The following is a 17,972-nucleotide window of genomic DNA, read 5'->3' as shown; positions in this document are numbered from 1 at the left end:
GACTTTCATGCTTTAAACAATGTTTTGTAACAGATTAACACAGTCCCTAATGTATTTTCTAACACTAAATACAATAAAGGTTTTTTTTTTTTTGTAAACACACACAAAATGGGTCATTAATTACACGTATATCATACAAATTAAACGAAAATGTATTTGTTTTGGAATAATAAGTATGTGCCATGTTTCAGCATCTTTTTGTCATGGGGTGTTTGTCTATGCTGCTTCTGGCAAAAGTCCGGACAGTCCCAGCCGGTAGATCCGCGTATCGTCGCACAGCTGAACCTCCTCCGGAGAAGGTCTCTCTGTAGTTGCCGGTTAGCGTCATGTCGGGCGTTGTGGATACTAAATTGTACGACATCCTCGGAGTTTCGCCGTCTGCAAATGAAAATGAACTTAAAAAGGTACGTAAATGCTACAGTGAAATGAATGTTTTGGAGTTCAAACAAAATTGAAAAAAGAGGAAGAGAGGTCACCAGAGCAAATGTGGCCTACAAACAAGCTAATGGATGTTTAGCTAGCTTAGCCAGTAAAATGAGCTGGATAACAGCGGGATACATCACTGGACTTTTAAACATAATTTAAGCGACACATTGGCATTGAATGATTGCTTATAAGTGTTTCTAAATACGTGATAAGGATGAAGTTAGTCTCTTTGAAAACAGAGATAACACTGGTAAACACGAGTGTGATAGCTTGCCGGCTACTAATGCTAAATTCCAGCAAATAGTCCCCACCAACTCAGTAACGAAACATCACTCGCTAAATGAGACACTTAGCTTAATAAACTGCCAACCCCAGTGTAATACTTGATCATGCTTATCAGTATTGATGTTAGGCAACGCTATAAACAACGTGTGTGATGGTCACAAGCTAACGTTCATGCCACCATTCGTGCAGCTACATTAGCCAACGTCCAGGCGTTATTCCCTTTAAAATCCATTCAAACATCAAGCAGATGCTAATGGCTCATATTTGACAACTGCTGCGTCCTCTGAAAAACCCGACATAACACAACTTATACAGCTTGTGTATTCATCTTATTCTTGTCTCGTAATAAAGACCTTGTATTTCCGTCTATCGGGATTCAAAATAACGCTGGCAAGTCAAAAGCTGTTAATATTTGGAAGCAGTGTTGTTGAGTTTCTGACATGTTACATGCAACCATGATCATGACTATGTCCTGTTGTTTTAGACAGCAAGCTAATTGAAGCGTCTTGCTACAGGCACATGAGCTTAGGTCTGTGACCCAGCTTTCTTCACGCTGATATTTTTATTTTTTTTGGTTTATTACAGGCCTACCGCAAATTGGCCAAAGAGTACCACCCTGACAAGAACCCTGAAGCTGGAGACAAGGTATGATGCACCAAAACAGTAGTGTTAGCAACAGCACCAAAGGATGCTCAGTTGATCAACAATTGGGCATGCAGAAATGATGTCGCCTCCATTTATAATGATCACATAGCCCAGTGCTTTGAGGATTACTCCTAGGCACAGATCAGAGTACAAAATGTGACACAGGCTTTCCACTAGAGAAAAATGCTTTTTAAAAATATATTTATTTCTCTATGACTCAAATCTTAAAGCCTCTTTTAAGTTCTTTGTGCTTTGTAAAAGGGAACTGTTGTTGAGGTGCACTGAATTTATTTTCTTCATGCACCAGTTCAACCTGTCTGATTGTGCTTTGTTCATTTTCCAGTTTAAAGAGATAAGTTTTGCATATGAGGTATTGACAAACCCAGAAAAAAAGGAGCTTTATGACCGCTATGGAGAGCAAGGCTTACGGGAGGGAGGAGGAGGAGGACCTGGCATGGAGGATATCTTCTCTCACATTTTTGGTGGAGGACTGTTTGGGTTCATGGGGGGACAAGGAAGAGGACGCAATGGAGGCAGGAGGAGAGGAGATGATATGGTACACCCGCTGAAGTAAGTGTTGTTGTTTGATGGATGCTTCAGTGGATGGTGCATATGTAATGCAGTATGTGTACTTACAAATCGTGTTGTTACAGGGTTTCTCTTGAAGACTTGTACAATGGTAAAACCACAAAACTGCAGCTCAGTAAGAATGTGCTGTGTAGTGCCTGTAATGGGTGAGTTTCCTTTTTGTTAAAATTATATTGATTTGTAGTTTTAAGGCTGTCTGATGAATGATTTGCAGTTGCTCTAAATGGATAATAATGCTGATACTTTACTGTTGGCTTTTAGTCAGGGTGGTAAGGCAGGAGCTGTGCAGAAGTGTGTAGCATGCAGAGGACGGGGCATGAGAATCATGATTAGACAGCTGGCCCCAGGAATGGTTCAGCAGATGCAGTCAGTCTGCACAGATTGCAATGGGGAGGGTAATGTATCCCCACACACCTGCAAACTGACATTAAAAACAAAGTTAATGTACAAACCGCAGCAAAACAGCTCTCTGAGGTCTTCTATTCTGTGTGTGTGGTTGTTGTCCAGGTGAAGTGATAAATGAAAAGGACCGCTGCAGAAAGTGTGAGGGTCATAAAGTCTGTAAGGAGACTAAGGTTCTTGAAGTTCACGTGGACAAAGGCATGAGACATGGACAGAAGATCACATTCACTGGAGAAGCTGACCAAGCACCAGGCATGGAACCAGGAGATATAGTTCTGGTGCTGCAAGAGAAAGAACATGAGGTACCCCAAAACAGACAGCTCCTATTGATTACAAAACTGTTTTTAATAATAGAATAACTTGGATAATGAATAAAGTCTACATTTATCCAAGCAATTTGATGTAATGAACCTAAGCAACAAATATGGGTTTTATATCTCAAATAGGATTTCCGCCGTGATGGCAGCGATCTTCACATGGTTCATCGTATCGGCCTGGTTGAGGCTCTGTGCGGCTTCCAGTTCACAGTCACACACCTCGACGGACGTCAGTTGCTTGTTAAATACCCACCTGGAAAGGTCATTGAGCCAGGTAAACATCTTCCCTTTACTTTAATTTATTTTTTCTGTTATGACATTCTTTCTTTTTTGGTTGGACAGAAGGAAATTTATTGGATGAATACTTATGTTTTACTGCAAGTGTTGGTGCCAGCATTTATTTTTAGGACAGCATAAAAGAGAGAATATAAACATCTAATGTGAACCAAATTGAAAACAAAATTAGATTGTTTTAACAAGTCACCTTGGTGTTGTAGAATTTTCTGGTAATTTCTCAAGGTTGTGGTATATAATTAACTGTCTTGTGAAAAAGCTGTCATTGTTTCAAGTTGTTGAGAATACATATACTTTTTTGGGACATTTCAAACTTAACAATGTAAAATCTAACACTAGTTTTCTAAATAAACTTGTAACTATAAAACTGCATTTGAGTTAAAACTGTGGCATTAGCATGTATGATAAGCACAGACACATGTATAATCTAAGTCTTAAAATATCGTTTGCATGACAATTTTGACAACTTGCACCATAGTTTATATTATATTATATTATAAATTCCAGGTTCAGAATAAATATGGAAACCACAGGCTGTATATAAAAGATGGATGTAGCTTCCATGTCAGAAAAGTCGAAATGCTGATGTATAGTATAACTAATTTTGTCTAATGGGCAGCAGGGGGCGACGTCACTTGTTCCCAAAAAGAAGCCTGTTTATATTAGGAAATCAACCAATTAGCGAAGTTGAGCTATGAAATTTGTGATAAAGTTGTTTTGTTTTGGGTTTTCTTTTGGTGTCTCTAGTTTCAAATCTTACTTTTAACCATTCATTATTTTTAAAATTTTTTAAATGTGAAAATATTAGACCCTATCAGTAGGGGTGCAACGAAACTCGTATCGATATTGAACCGTTCGATACAGTGCTTTCTGTTCGGTACGCATATGTATCAAACAATGAAATTTTTTAAATTTATTTTATCAACTTTTCTTCTGACTATGCTGTCTGTGTTGACAGCTCAGTGGATCTGCGTTCGACTACTCCGCCTAGGCTGCACTGTCGAGCGCAGATCCACTGAGTGCAGCGCAAGCTAGCAAGACAGAAGCTAAGCTCGTTACAACATGGCAAATTGAGCCTCCCCCACCCTCATTCAGATGTGGCCTTTGGAACTATTTTGGTCTTCATGTGACGTATGACCCTGAAGGTAAGCGCGTCATGGACAAAAGTAAAACAGTATGTCGGATGTGCCACGCAATGCTCAATTACATGGGTGGGAACTACTGCGTTAGCGCAGTTTGCTCATTAACGGAGATTTGCCGTGTTGTGGCGTTAACGTCATTTCAGATTAACGCTGACAGCACTAGTGGGAACACAACGAATATGACTGCACATTTACGCCGACATCATCCTAGTGCAAAGACAAGTGGAAGCAGACAAAAACAACAAGCACACATGCTACAAACTTTACCCGAGTCATTTAGACAGCCGTTAGCACATGATTCTCCTTATGGGGACCTGATATGTTTAATATGCTGCTGAGAATATAGCCCAGAAGAAGCGTATAGTATAGCTTTTATTTTGGAAAGAGCCATTTCTCTGTAATAAACTCTCTTTTCCAAAGATGAGTGATTTCTCGATCAGATAGATTATTTTTTTTATTACTTTGTTGTTTCAGCAACATTAAATTTAAAAACTGTACTTTTGAGTTAAAATATATATTTATAATTTTAATAAATGACAAATTAAAAAGGCATGAACATTTTTTTGTATCGAAAAAATATCGAACCGTGACACCAAAGTATCGAACCGAACCGTGAATTTTGTGTATCGTTGCACCCTTACCTATCAGATTTGAAAGGACCATAAAGCACAGTATGGTTTAGGGCAAGCCTACCTATAGTAGGTAGTATACAAGTCCCTATAGTATACTGTGTCCCCTGGTTTCACTGTCGGATCAATCCCTCACTAACACAGCAACTGTGATAATGCTTAGTGCGAGAGATGATGTCAGTGGATGATATCACTGTGGCTAGATCCATCTTATATTTAGACTCTGTTGGAGAGCACATAGACCTCGCACTGTAGTGTACAATTGTTGTTGAATCTGTGTGCCGTTTCTCCTTTGTGTGTTTATGGCAGGCTGCATTCGAGTGGTGAAAGGAGAGGGGATGCCTCAGTACAGAAATCCATTTGAGAAGGGAGATCTTTACATTAAGTTTGAGGTCCAGTTCCCTGAAAACAATTGGATTAACCCTGAAAAGCTGAATGTGAGTTGCAATAGAGAAAACAAAAATCACAACTCGCAAAATGTTAGAGTGAATACAATGTCGTGATGGATGTTTGTCTTCTTTCAGGAACTCGAGTGCTTGCTGCCTGCCCGTGCGGAGACTCCCGTTATTGCAGCAGATGCCGAGGAAGTTGACCTAACAGATTTTGACAGAAGTCAAGGTTCAGGAAGCGGAGCCAGGAGAGAGGCCTACAATGATAGTTCTGATGAGGAAGGCGGTCATCATGGCCCAGGAGTGCAGTGCGCACACCAATAGAAAGACTACAGACTTGCACACACATAGAAGCATAAAAACACAAAAGTCCCATTGCTAACACCATTCAAGATTTGCGACTCATACATTTTCCTCCTCTCAAGACTCACATGAAAAGAGATTATTATATATATAATATATATATATTATATATATATATATATATAATATTATATATATATAAAAAATTTTATCTCACACAAAATTCCACCCCCTTCGTTCAGCTCCATGGTGCCCATAAGACAGTGATCCTGGATGTGTTATGATCATTTTATGTTTATGAACAGTAGTGCTCTTCAAAGCCAGCAGCAGGAAGGTGGCCCCATTTTCAGAGGTTTATTGAATTAACATGATTTAGATCCCTTTGTTTTCATCCTAAATGTTTAGACTCGTCTTTCCTATAATGAAAGGTAATGTATAAAATTCAATTTTTGTTGACTGTCTTGTAAAAGGTATAGTTTAAAATCTTTTACACACAAGCGCATGCTGCCGTTTGCTAAAGAGCTTGCCCGTGTAAAACTAGGGTCCAGACATTACATAAACATCTGGCACCACAGGTGTTTCAATTTCAGTGTGTCACCACTATTAAAGTGCCCTGCTCCCATCAGCGCTAACCTGATTATACGTGTCATATTTTGAAAATGGGATTTGCTGGTTCTGTTCAGTTCCTAGCTGCCACACACACATATTAAAGGCCTGACTAAAGTTACCTGCCTGCCAGGCACATTTGTTTTTTGTTTTGTTTTTTTCTCATATGTAAGCTGTTTTTTGTCTATGTAGGTGTGAATGATAAGCCCCTATTCAGACAGAGATAACATTCATTAATCTTTAAAGTGAGAAAATTATGCTGTGCAGATGTATAGCACTTTAGTTAAGGTTCTTTAATTGAAGACAAGTAAATTTTCGAATGTTTAGTTCTCTCCAATAGTGTAAAAAGGGGCAGGTTCTGTATTTGTACTGCATGGTGCTCCTTGGAGAGCTGTACCCTTCCCCTAACACATCCACCCAGGGACAAACATTTCTCTTCTGGATCAGGAAAAAAGCATCATATACAACTCTTCAAATTATAGTCGTTACTGATTCAAGACACATGCACATTCACAGTCTTGCCATTATTGAAGAGAGACGATCAATGTTCAGACATGAAGCCGACAAGTTCAGTTGATTAATGGAAACAATTGCATGTCTGAAGCGGGGGGTTAGTGTGTTTGAGACCTCTGAACTTGAAGTTTTGTGTTCATTTGAGTGGAGGTCAAACTTGTATACTACTTGTATGTGTGTTATGCAGTGGCTCAGTGTGTGGGAGCTGCTGTGGAATGTTCCGGCTTATTAGGGTGGTAGGTATTCCTGCTTTATATTGGACTGCAGTGTGAGTGGATATTATATAAAGTTAGGGAAGGAGAAAAAATGTTTATTTGCTGAGAATCTTCCCCACATGGACAGTTTTATTCTCACCAGGACTGAGAAGTTCTCCTGGCTTGCAGGAAAACCACTGAGCCTGCACCAAACCCTCTATGTTATACATATCTCCCTATTCTTGTTAGCCAAACCTTTGTCCCTCAACATGTTATAAGAGTCCCACCCCCATATACCTGTAAATAAATACAGTCCTACTCCACAGGTGCATTCAGAGTCAACAGCAGTGTCTTTCTTTAGCCACAACTTTTTTTCTTACATAATGGTAATAAATGTTATGTTCAGATGAAGAGAAGTTAATGGAGCCACTGTAGACTGTTATCACGCACCTCTGTGACTCATTGTGTATTTAATTTAGCCCACGGGATAGTCTGTACACAAGGGTCATTGGTAAATTACATTATTGTTGATGCTTATGGTTGTTGAGATTATGATTAAACTGTACAATAAATGACTGCAAGTTAATTGAGCTGTTCTGTTTTCATATGTACAACCTGTACTGGTTTCTGAGCATTCTGTATAAGTTTTGTTACAACCCCGAACAAAAGGAAATACTGCTGATAGAAAATCTGCACCATTAAACCTAAACACATTAGACAATTGGTGCCTCAATATATTCAAAATAAGAAAAGCGTACATTTGTTGGTATTTTTGTGACTGTGTTGTGACTCAGTCTTCTGCATCCTCCGTGTCTCTGCTCTGGAGGGCAACTGGACCCAGGAGTTCTTTAAACCCTGTGGTATTTCTAAAGGATTAAAAAATAGTGTTGAAATAAATGCGGTCAATATTAATTTGGTGTTGACTGGCAGATTCAAGAGGGTGTCATTTACCTATCTCTTTTAGACTGCATGACATAAGAGCGCTCTCTTCTGAGTTGCTCCAGACGCTCTTTCACAACAGTCTTCTGCTTGTTCTTATCTTCCTAAAAAGTAGACAATATGATGATAAGATAGCATGTTAATTCGTTGTTTTTTTTTTTTTTTTTTTTTTTAAGTATACAGTTCCTCAATATGTAGTTACCAGTGGTAGATCTTGAGTAAGGTGCTTTATCCTGTCTGTGTGTTTCAGGCCAAGCAGGTCTTCCTCTGCCTTTCTGTTCTGGATGATTGACAGGCGCTCCTGAACCTGAAAGACATGCTAACAATGTAACATCAATTCTGCTTTCATTTCTGAGTCATGAGCATGCAGTGTCCCTCTCTACACCTTGTCTCACCCTGAGCAGTTGCCTCTCTCTGTCTCTCTGTTGCCTTTGTTCAACTTTTCTTTGCATGTCCACTAGGTTGCGCATTGTCCTCTCTCTCTCCATTGCAGACACCGGTTCGCTCACTCGTTCTCTCTCCATCAGAGAAGCTTCCTTCTTTGCCTTACACTCTGACAGGCTACAGTCTACCTGGAACATGGTGGGAAAATAGCTGGTTGTATGTTTTAAATGAGAACCGATCTAACTAGAATATATCAAGACTACTCTTACTGTTTCTTCTGGACAGTATTTCTGCTCCTTATAGCGATCAAGTTCAGGGTCTGTCATGTCCCACTGCTTGGACTCTGTTTCCACCTCAGTCACATCCCTGTCAGCATTAGTTATGTCCTTGCATGTCCCATAGCAGAAGTTGTCTGCATGTGGGTTAGCTTCAGAGGAATCAGCCATAGGGTGTGGCTGTGCGGCTTCCTTGCTCTCTGCCACCAAAGCATGTGTTTGTAAGCCACATTCAAATACAGTTTCTCCTTCATTTGGTTGGTCGGCTGTTTGTCTGTTACTGAAGGCCAGCTAATAAGAATTCAGAAAGTGAACACATGAGTTCAGTGACAGTCACAGTGAATTACGTTCTGCTACACTCTTATGAAGTACCTCTTCTACTGTGCTGCACTGCTGGTTTGCAGACTGTGTGTCACAGTGATCTGGAGTACCAGACTTCAACCCAGTAGGTTTCAGCTCTTCTCCATCTCTCTCTTGATCTGACACATCACATTGTGTAGGCCGTGCTTGCGTCTTCAGACTTCTTGCACCATCCTGAATCTCTCCTGTACACCCATCTGCAGGCTCTGCTGCGCTGTATATGTCATCCTCTGGTGGTTTGCTCCAGGCGAGGGTGATTAAAGAGCCCTGTTTCTCACAGCTCTGGGGGCTCTTTAATTCACTGCCCTCTGCTTCCTCTTTGGCTCCTCCATCTGCAGCAAGACCCTCACGAGCATCTGACACACACAGGATCTCCAAGTAGGGCAGGTCCTCCATGACTGCTCCACAACCTGTTGGAGTTCAAAGCATATTATTCCCACAGTTTTAGGAATATGTTATTTTATTAGGATAATTAGTTATTAAATGTTTTTAATACCTGAACAGAAATCGTGTTTGTAAGTCCCATCCGCATTTTGGACTTCATTCACTACACTGTTGCTGCTTTTGCTTGAATCAACCGTCTCAGCTTCAGCTGATCCCCCACTCATGTTTTGGACTTCTGCCTGTCCAGTGTAAGAGGACTGAACTATGATTTGCTTGCTGCTGCTGGTTTCAGTAAAGTTTGGATAAGGATTTAACATAGAGCCTGAACTAAGGGGGGCATCTGAGATCAGGAGGTGGAGCAGGTTGCTAAAGCACTGAGCTTGAAATTCAGATTTATATTTATCCCGCAAAGCCTGGAGAAGCTGTGCATTCTAAACAAAGAGACAAGATGCACCACTATTAACATTACAGCCTTTTGTAGGTTTTCTTGCTTTGACTTGTATGTTGTGATTGCCTCGACTCACCCCATCCATCATCGCTTGCAGTAAAGCAGAAGCTTGGACTTCCTGAAGTTCTGTTAGATGGGTTAGAAGAAGCAGGGCACAGTCTTCCAGGAGAAGTTGGGACCATTCTCTGTAGGCCTGCACTTTGAGCTGGGCCATCGGTTGTGGTTCAGGGTTAGTTTGCTGTAGAGGGCTCTGAGTACCACTGTGTGCCTGCAACCAAGCATGAATTTGATGCAGCCTTTTAATACAGCCATTCCTCAAAGGAACTTGATGATGATTGTCTGTCGAGGAAACAGGAAAGAAGATAATGAAGTGGAGAAATGATGGAAATCAAAAAGAAGTAAATTCTAAATAAATTCTGCTGGGAAAAATAAAACTATTTATTACCATATTTTGGAGGCACTGTGAATGCTGGTGCCTGCACATCCTTTATGGAGATTCCATGTATTAATGTGATAAGTTGCTTCCTCTCCTCCTCTTGAGTCAGCACCAGCAGCTGCAGCACTGACTGCTATAAGTGGACCAAAAATGTAGCTCTATTACTTATAAAAGTAATGTTAACCCACTAAAAAAAATCATGTATATAATCTGAGAGCAATATTATAACAGGAGTTTGCTGTCCACAGTCTGATTTGTAATACCTGCTCTATTGTCTCAAAGTCATACTCTTTCTCTTGTGCTTCTCCATGTAGCCACAAGGAGGCCTGCTCTGCTCTACGTGGACCGTTAACATGTGGCCTGAATGGACAGACAGTACACAAAGGATATGAAAACTTGATGATTGTGAATACAAACTGTTGTATACTCTGAGTGTTGTTTTGGCTCACCATGTCTCCCAGGACTGGTGAGCAGCCAGAAGAGCTGTATAGGAAAGTTTCTCTCTCTGAGCTCTAATAGTTGCCAACCTGACGTACAGACACAACAGTTTCAGGCTCTCCCCATGGAGCCTGGAAGATAAAAGATTGATGAATCAACCCTTTCCCTCTCAGGGTTTCATGGTGGTATTTCCCCCCAAAAAACTCTCTTAAGTCAAATGTATGAAACTACTTGAAATAATTTACCTCTCATGCAGGACTGTAAGTGCATCATGTTCTTGTTGACAAAATTTGTGCAACTCATTCAGAAGAGAAACGGCAGACCAGAACTGCTCAGGACAACTTCTAAAAGATGCACTCATACAGGCCCTGAAGGGAAATAAGCTTTACCATGGTGCTTTGGCTTAACATGAATCAAACTAAATGTTTTCCATCCATAATACAGACATAATACAAATATATGAATGCCATCTTAATAGTAGACCCTAAAGTGCCAGTACGTATGGATGTGAGTGTGAATCGTCTGTCGCTTTTTGTTCTCCCTGTGCTGAACTTGTCCAAAGTGTATCCTGCCTGTTGGCCTATGCCACCTGAGATGGGATCTATCCCTTTTCAACCCTTTAGTTAAATAAGCAGTCAGGAAAATTGATGGATCTACAAATGAACCCATCTGTTTTGATAAACCATTTTCTTTGCCGTTACGTGTGCTATTTAACAAAGTTGTTTATGCACATCCTTTTTTAGTTTTTGGATAACACACTGACTCCTTATATCCCCGACCAGTGGCAGTGTAGCCAAGTTCAAACACTCAAGCAAAGTAGCAAAAACATGATCTATGTGTGTTACTTGTACATCCTGAAAGCTCCTGGCAGCTCAGCTAAGCTGAGCATATCAACAGATGCCAAAGCTTCATCTGCACGATCCTCCAACTGTTCTACTTCCTGATGCTGTTGCCATGTCGGCATCATCTCCCAGACGCTCTTAGCTGTGGATCAACAAAGAAGTAATGACAGAAACATGAAGCATCCAAAGCAGACTCCTTCATTGTGATTAAGGTGTACTTAGGTGACAGTGTAGAGGAACATTTCCTTACTATGGTGCTCCTGAAGCATTTCTGTATACAGCAATTGAGTGACCACATCATACTTGACATCCACCAAGAGGAGGATGTCTGACAAGGAGACATGGCCCCACGCCTGGCCTGTAATCCTTTGACTTTGGTTCTGCCATGTAGAGGGCAGTATGCTCCACACACCCTGTGATGCCAATCTTAGTAGAAGCAGACACATTAACAACATAGCTATTGCAAGTAAGCACTTCACTATAAAGGGGTGGTTTGTAATATTAGAAAACTGTATATCTCTGAAATGCTCAGTTGCTCCTTAATACTCAGGTTAAGTAATATTGAATAACCTCTGAAAGATAAAACATCCTCCTTAGTAAAAAGCTGTGTGAACTGGCAATACAATTGTTGCTCACATCAGTACACCCAGTTAAGCTTCAGTCACCGAGTTGTTTTCTACTTGCTTTAGCGATTTGTTGTGCTACATGCAAACCACAATTTAATATTATTGAATAATGCACAGATTTGCCACAAGGACTAGGGTATTAAAGAAAAAGCAGTTACGAATTTTGCTCCTTTTAGGTTCTTTAATCTTTGGCTTTTCACACATGCAACACAGTAATCTGGGTGATGTGGCTGTAAGTCTAACAACCGTGTACTATGTGGTTCATACATACACACAATAAAAATCAATACATGTACAAATTTAATATTAAAATAACACATTTTGCTATAAACTGAGTAACTTCTCACCCTCAATAAAAGATGCTCACCTAGCCCAGTACTGCCTGGCTGCTTTTTTGAGCCTTTTCACACATGTCTTTTTCCCAGAGAACTCTTTCCCCCCTCCCCATCTTCCGATCTGCGGAAAGCAAAAGAGGGCAAATAATGAACTGCATTAATGCAGGAGAAAGTGTACAGTTCTGCAAGTACATACCTGTACCAACCTGCTGTAGGGATCCTAAATCTGAGGTGTATGCCTTTTTGAAAGTATTAAGGTCTGTATTCTGGAGCAGGGAATCCATCGTGTGATGAAAAGCATTGGGATTTCCAGTATTTAGTAGCAGGAGGTCCCAGTATAGCTGAAGATAAGAGTATTTATAAGAGCAGTAGTAATAATATTTTGATTATGGAGTTAAGCTACGATATTATCATATTAAAGAAGAAAAATTGTACCATTTCCTTCTTTTCCCTTTCCCTTTCCATTTCTAAGAGAACATCCAAAACATTTTCACCAATACAGGTCCAGCTACTGTCTCCTCCTGCAATCTGAAGCACAAACAGCCCCATCGTAGTACTCTGTTACTATTTGTTTGTTTGTGTTTGTGTCTAATTATGTGTGAGCTGGTACCTTCCTCATAGCCGTATGTGCTTCAGTGATGTTGGAAGAAAAATGAAACACTTTGCTGTAAAGGAGACTCACATCCTCAGGGGTAAACTCTGCGCCAACAGACATACCTAGAGACTGGTAAAGACCAGCAATGTAATCCTGAAGCAAAGCACATGGTTGTAATTACATTTATTTTCAGTTCATTCAATTCAACCTTGTACATACAAAAGGAAAACAAATGCATTTCTCACACAGCCACAGCAAAGTATCCTACCTGCTCCATGTTTTCAGGTTGATAAATTATGCAGCATATTACTATGGTTACGGCAGTCCTCTGGGAAACAGCTGGATCAGCTTACCAGCAACAAAAAGTGACAGTGTATCTGTCAGAGAGTGAAAGGTGATACATGACCACGTGATGCTTTACACCTGAGTGTAGTGCTCTGTAACATTTAACACGTAGTGAAAGTCAGTGGCTCCATGCCTTTTAGTGTTGTGTTGTCTTTATTTTAAAGTCTGTGGTGTCAAATGATTTATTTACTTTATTTTTAAGGCATACAAAGTCCTAGTATGTGATTTAGGCTTCTGTTCTCTTCAAAAGCTGTATGGTGGATCAACTTTTTTAAAAAAATAACTAACCATTTTGGGTTTTATTAAGCCTTAAATGTAGGGGTGTGGGTGCTGTGATTGACAGGTATGCCTTCCTGGGTCTCACCTCTGTTTGCAGAAGTTTATGCTCCAGTTTTGTTGTGTAGAATTCTAGTATTTTATCTGTATGATACTGCTATACTATTTGCATGATTATCAATAATTAAAAGGAATCTGCTTCCATGTGATGAACCCATATACTTATATATCTTGTTTAACAAGCTTACTAGTTATCTGATAGCTTAGCACTTAACCATTTCACCTGTTGAAACTTCAAATTGTCCAGAGTCCAGAAAATAATAGATGATGTCATTGTGGCTACATACAACTTTTATATACAGACTATAGTGTTGTAAAGTGGCTGTGTTTCTTTGTCTTATTGTAGAAAAACATCACTGTTAAGAGGAAAACAAAGGGATATGAGCCGGTTTCTTTTTTTGATTTGCTTAAAGTTATGACATATCTAGGGAAAACAGTGTTTTTTTACAAAGCACCCTGGACCATGGACAATTTAGAGAAAGAAGTGAATGTAAACATGCCTGGCCAGCTCTCCCTAAAAAAAAGAGAGACCTCAGTGGGATTTCTTGGTCAAATAAAGGTAATAATAATGAGGTGGTTAGGTCTATAAGCAGTTGATCATTGAGAATCACCTTGAAATAAGCTGATTTATTATTGAAAACTGCTTACCATATTTGTTGAATTGTAAGGCTATTTCACATATTTTGACATGTGTAGCTGCCCTGATGTGTACTCACTAAAATACACTCTACTCAAATAAATACAATGTGTGCAGAAAGGACAGTGTTGCCAAATGGGTGATTAAATATCAACATCAAGTTTGTCTCTGAACACAGAAAAAGAAACAACAGAAATATTAGTGAAACTTTTATTTATAAAATGGAGAAGGAAAAGATTACCTGAGATTATATGGCTTCCTGTATGAACAGTCAGACATTGCACAGTGCTAAAAATGTAACCTGCATAATAAACAACTTTAAATAATTGCTAATACTGTTAAAGTAAATGTGTGAAACAAACTAGGTATGGAATTAAATATTCAGTGTTACAATATTTATAAAAACCAACAAACACAGTATGTGGAGTCCACAGGTCATGGAGGTTCATCTGGAAATGACCATATGGAAAAGATATAAATCTTATAAAGTTTTTATCTGTCTTGTATGAAACTTGTATGAAAAGCATACAAGAGTGAAAACGCATATAAGATCCCTTGAAAAATTATATAATGAAACTTGTATGTTTTGGATACTTACTAAAAAAATATATGAAAGTAATGAGAAAGTAGCCACTTTCATGAGTAAATCATGTAATCCTTATATGATTTATATATGATTTACTCATGAAAGTGGCCACTTTCATGAGTAAATCATATATGTTTTTACTATTTCTTTTCCATATGGGTGTTTCCATTGTATACAGTAACATGGGGCTGATGCAGTGACAGTGCATGTGTGTGAAATTATAAGTGAGTGTCCACTTATTGAGTAACTGTGGCATTTGAGGAGCTGCCATGAATGATCTTTGGACACTTCTCTTGTGGTATGCAGTAGTTGTTGTGTAGGACCAGACCAGCAGGACACTGACATCCTGGAACACAGGGCTTGAAACAGTGGCTTTCTATCACTCCCAGAGGTACATCGACATTAAAGCAGGTTACAGGACAAGGGGGGCCGCACTCATCAAACACAAAGCCCCTCTCCACTGGGCAGCCCACAGCTGTGGAAGACAGGAGCAAAGAAAACACTGTGAGCACTACAGCTTCAAGCATATGTCTTATTTTGACCTTTACTGATCCTCAGCAGAAATTTCCGGGTGGCTGACAGCAGTGAGGCCAATGGCTGTTTATTTTTAATTCAGAATGAATCATATTGCATTACTTCCTTATAACATTAAGCAGTTTATGTCATGGAACGCCGTGTGGCAAGCAGACTGTGGACCCAGAGGCAGGACACAGGAAGAGAAATAAAATCAAAAACTCAGCTTTGCTTGCTGGCAAATTACAGAAATTACACAAACCAAACCGAAAAATAGGACTCTAGGAGAACACACGGACAAGAGAGCGCACAGCAAAAGGGAGGACGTGACAAAGAACACATTTTAGTCAAAATAGCCAAGAGGAGATTAGAGCAAACAAGATGAGAGACTATCAAAATAAAACAGGAAGTAGCAGAACATGAGAACAGAAACACAGACCTGAAACAAAGACAGAAAAGGAAACAAACACAAAGAAGGAAACACCAAGGACAAAACACAGGGATGAGGTTAGGACACACATGGGAACATTAAGAAGACAGGAATACACAGAAACTCAGGATATAAAACATGAACTGAAACCAACTGAAAACTAGACAAGACCCAAAATTTAAAAAGCTGGGCCCGTGACAGTTTAAAGTTGGTTATGAAGCTGACAGCTGGTTGCCGGCATGCACGCTCGATGTGAAATGATAATATACATCCTAGAGTATATTTGCCACTTTCTGGTGATTTACTCACCACACAGAGACGCGCTCCTCCACTGCACGATGACTCCTGCTGCTCTGCACTGGCTCGCGTAGGCCTCCAACGTGTCACAAAGACAGTCATCAGTATTTGCACCGCAAGCACAGAGGTCGTAAACACAAGCTCCGTACCACTGTTCAGGAGGCACCACGGGATGACAGGGCTTAAAGATGGCAGACTTCAGGATTTTACAGCGAGTGTTGGCCCCCTTCTTGGCCTGGTAGCCTGCATCCTTACAAGGGTCAACATTCTCGCCAGGACGACAGGAGGAGCGGAAATGGGTACCATTTGTGACCTTAAATGACAAAAAGTTATTTCATTTGCATGCGGTCAAAATTAGTGATAAGCTATGTATTTTATAGAGTCTCTGTATTACTGCTGTGTATTGATTTTACCCTCCAGCTGTTTCCAAATTCAGACTCAGATAGGGTGATTCGTCCATTTGGCATCCGGAGGTCATCCTGGTAGTAGTTGTTGAAGTTTCCACAAAGTCCACAGGTGTGGCCCTTATAGGAGCCTGGCACACTTACTTCTACATGTGAACGAGGACTCCACAGCACCTAAGGTGGGCGAGTGGATGTACCAGTTTGTTACAAAACTGGGAGTGACCAAATTTGTGAGAAGGTAAAGAGACAGAAAAACAAAGAGTACTGCACCTTCAGACCAATGTTAGTGTTGAGTAAAATTGTGTTGGTTTGCCGTTCGATATAGATGTATGGTTCCCTGAGAAATGGCAAAGTTACAGCCTCATCATTCACCTGGATAAAAGAGGAGATGGATGAGTGAATGCACTAAGCATAAAATTCACTGGGTAAAACCCTTTATGGTCTATTTACATACAAACCTTCACAATCCAGTCCTGCAGTAGCTGCACTGTGACATCACCCAAAAACACAGTAACCTCTTTAGTCCAGGACACTCCTTTACGTCCACGATCATCATTTGTAGCATGAACACTGTAAAAACAAAAATGTGCTTTCTTGTTTTGTTACTTGTTACCTTTTAGCAAAATTTTGTGCTTTAAATACAATAACAATGCATCTATTTTCTGAAACACCTCCAGTTCCAGCCAGCTAGGATGTCCAAGACTATTTTTTCTGTGAGGCAATGATGGCAACTGCACCTCTTGGGGAGGTACTTCATATCATCAACCTCAACACAGAACCAGTACTGTTCTGGTTTGTTTGAACAGAAAAAGAATCTCTTTTTCATTAGTGCTGTCAAAATTAACGCATTAATGCAAAATAATCCACCATCATGCTCAACGCGTTTATAAATTTTAACTCGATGAACACATCTGGAGCACACAATGACTCAAAATACTCAAAACGATTCTGTCTATGTATGTATATATATATATTAGCGCCACCGAAAATTAACGAGTTAACGCGAATTAATCCCCATTGCGATTAAAACCTTTAACGCAATTAATGCGTTAAAGGTTTTAATGCGGAGAAGATTGAAGAAAACTATTCAAATTCTATTTGAATTTGAATTTCTTGTTTATTCTACATTTACTTTATTATATTGCATAAATGTCAGTTAGAAGCTTAAATATAAAGCTGAAAAAAATCAAGTTATCAGGATCAAGTAATTGTGATTAATCGCAATTAATTACAGATAATTGTGAGATTAATTTGTTAATTATTTTTAATCTATTGACAGCACTACTTTTTATACAATTAATTATTATAGCTATTGTTTGGGATGAATATCACCTGAAATCTCCACTCTCACAATCCTGTGTCAGGACATATGTGCACGTTCCCTGGAAGTGCAGCATGCGGCCATCGAAGGTCCGGTAATGAGGATCGCCAAAGGCACTGCAAGTAGCTGGACGAGGAAGGCAATGAGGACAACACAAACCTGGGATAACTGCAGGCATCTCATCCTGGCAGTAAAACACACAAACAGACTGTGTTAACACTGGCTGTGTGAGAATATGATGAACCTAAAATGATTTAAAAAACAAAAAGTCTGCAGTGACAAAATGTGCTCTGTGAATCTCTCTTCTT

At 39.8% G+C, this 17,972-nt stretch overlaps 3 protein-coding genes across 4 annotated transcripts; 1 reads left to right on the top strand and 2 right to left on the bottom strand.

The window, feature by feature from the left end:
* Window positions 1–242: 242 nt before the first annotated feature.
* Window positions 243–5,582, top strand: dnaja2b (DnaJ heat shock protein family (Hsp40) member A2b). Its single transcript, XM_042225252.1, has 9 exons — window positions 243–404; window positions 1,297–1,356; window positions 1,700–1,926; window positions 2,010–2,090; window positions 2,206–2,339; window positions 2,452–2,648; window positions 2,793–2,937; window positions 5,038–5,165; window positions 5,253–5,582. Exons 1-9 carry the CDS (start codon window positions 327–329, stop codon window positions 5,439–5,441), a joined length of 1,239 nt encoding a protein of 412 aa, XP_042081186.1. The 5' UTR covers window positions 243–326; the 3' UTR covers window positions 5,442–5,582.
* A 274-nt stretch (window positions 5,583–5,856) lies between these two features.
* On the bottom strand, window positions 5,857–10,199 carry LOC121815249. The gene is made up of 9 exons (XM_042225253.1): window positions 9,969–10,199; window positions 9,600–9,862; window positions 9,188–9,506; window positions 8,704–9,101; window positions 8,326–8,622; window positions 8,068–8,244; window positions 7,875–7,979; window positions 7,685–7,776; window positions 5,857–7,599 (listed from the first exon to the last, which is right to left on the bottom strand). Exons 2-9 carry the CDS (start codon window positions 9,735–9,737, stop codon window positions 7,524–7,526), a joined length of 1,602 nt encoding a protein of 533 aa, XP_042081187.1. The 5' UTR covers window positions 9,738–9,862; window positions 9,969–10,199; the 3' UTR covers window positions 5,857–7,523.
* A 4,110-nt stretch (window positions 10,200–14,309) lies between these two features.
* Window positions 14,310–17,950, bottom strand: LOC121815250 (kielin/chordin-like protein). Of its 2 annotated transcripts, XR_006054942.1 has the most exons (7): window positions 17,676–17,950; window positions 16,802–16,913; window positions 16,614–16,715; window positions 16,353–16,517; window positions 15,952–16,252; window positions 14,862–15,174; window positions 14,310–14,571 (listed from the first exon to the last, which is right to left on the bottom strand). XR_006054942.1 is itself a non-coding variant. In XM_042225255.1 (6 exons), exons 1-6 carry the CDS (start codon window positions 17,840–17,842, stop codon window positions 14,936–14,938), a joined length of 1,086 nt encoding a protein of 361 aa, XP_042081189.1. In that variant the 5' UTR covers window positions 17,843–17,950; the 3' UTR covers window positions 14,790–14,935. The 2 variants fall into 2 exon arrangements, 1 of the variants encoding a protein (XP_042081189.1); XM_042225255.1 differs by lacking the exon at window positions 14,310–14,571 and having other exon boundaries at window positions 14,790–15,174.
* Between the last annotated feature and the right edge of the window lie 22 nt (window positions 17,951–17,972).

Source organism: Haplochromis burtoni, unplaced genomic scaffold, assembly GCF_018398535.1.
Source record: "Haplochromis burtoni strain Fernald_Lab_line unplaced genomic scaffold, NCSU_Asbu1 Contig_164, whole genome shotgun sequence".
In the NCBI taxonomy this organism is placed as follows: Eukaryota; Metazoa; Chordata; class Actinopteri; order Cichliformes; family Cichlidae; genus Haplochromis; species Haplochromis burtoni.
The sequence above is the reverse complement of the archived record's forward strand: the minus strand, read 5'-3'. Positions and strand labels throughout refer to the sequence as shown.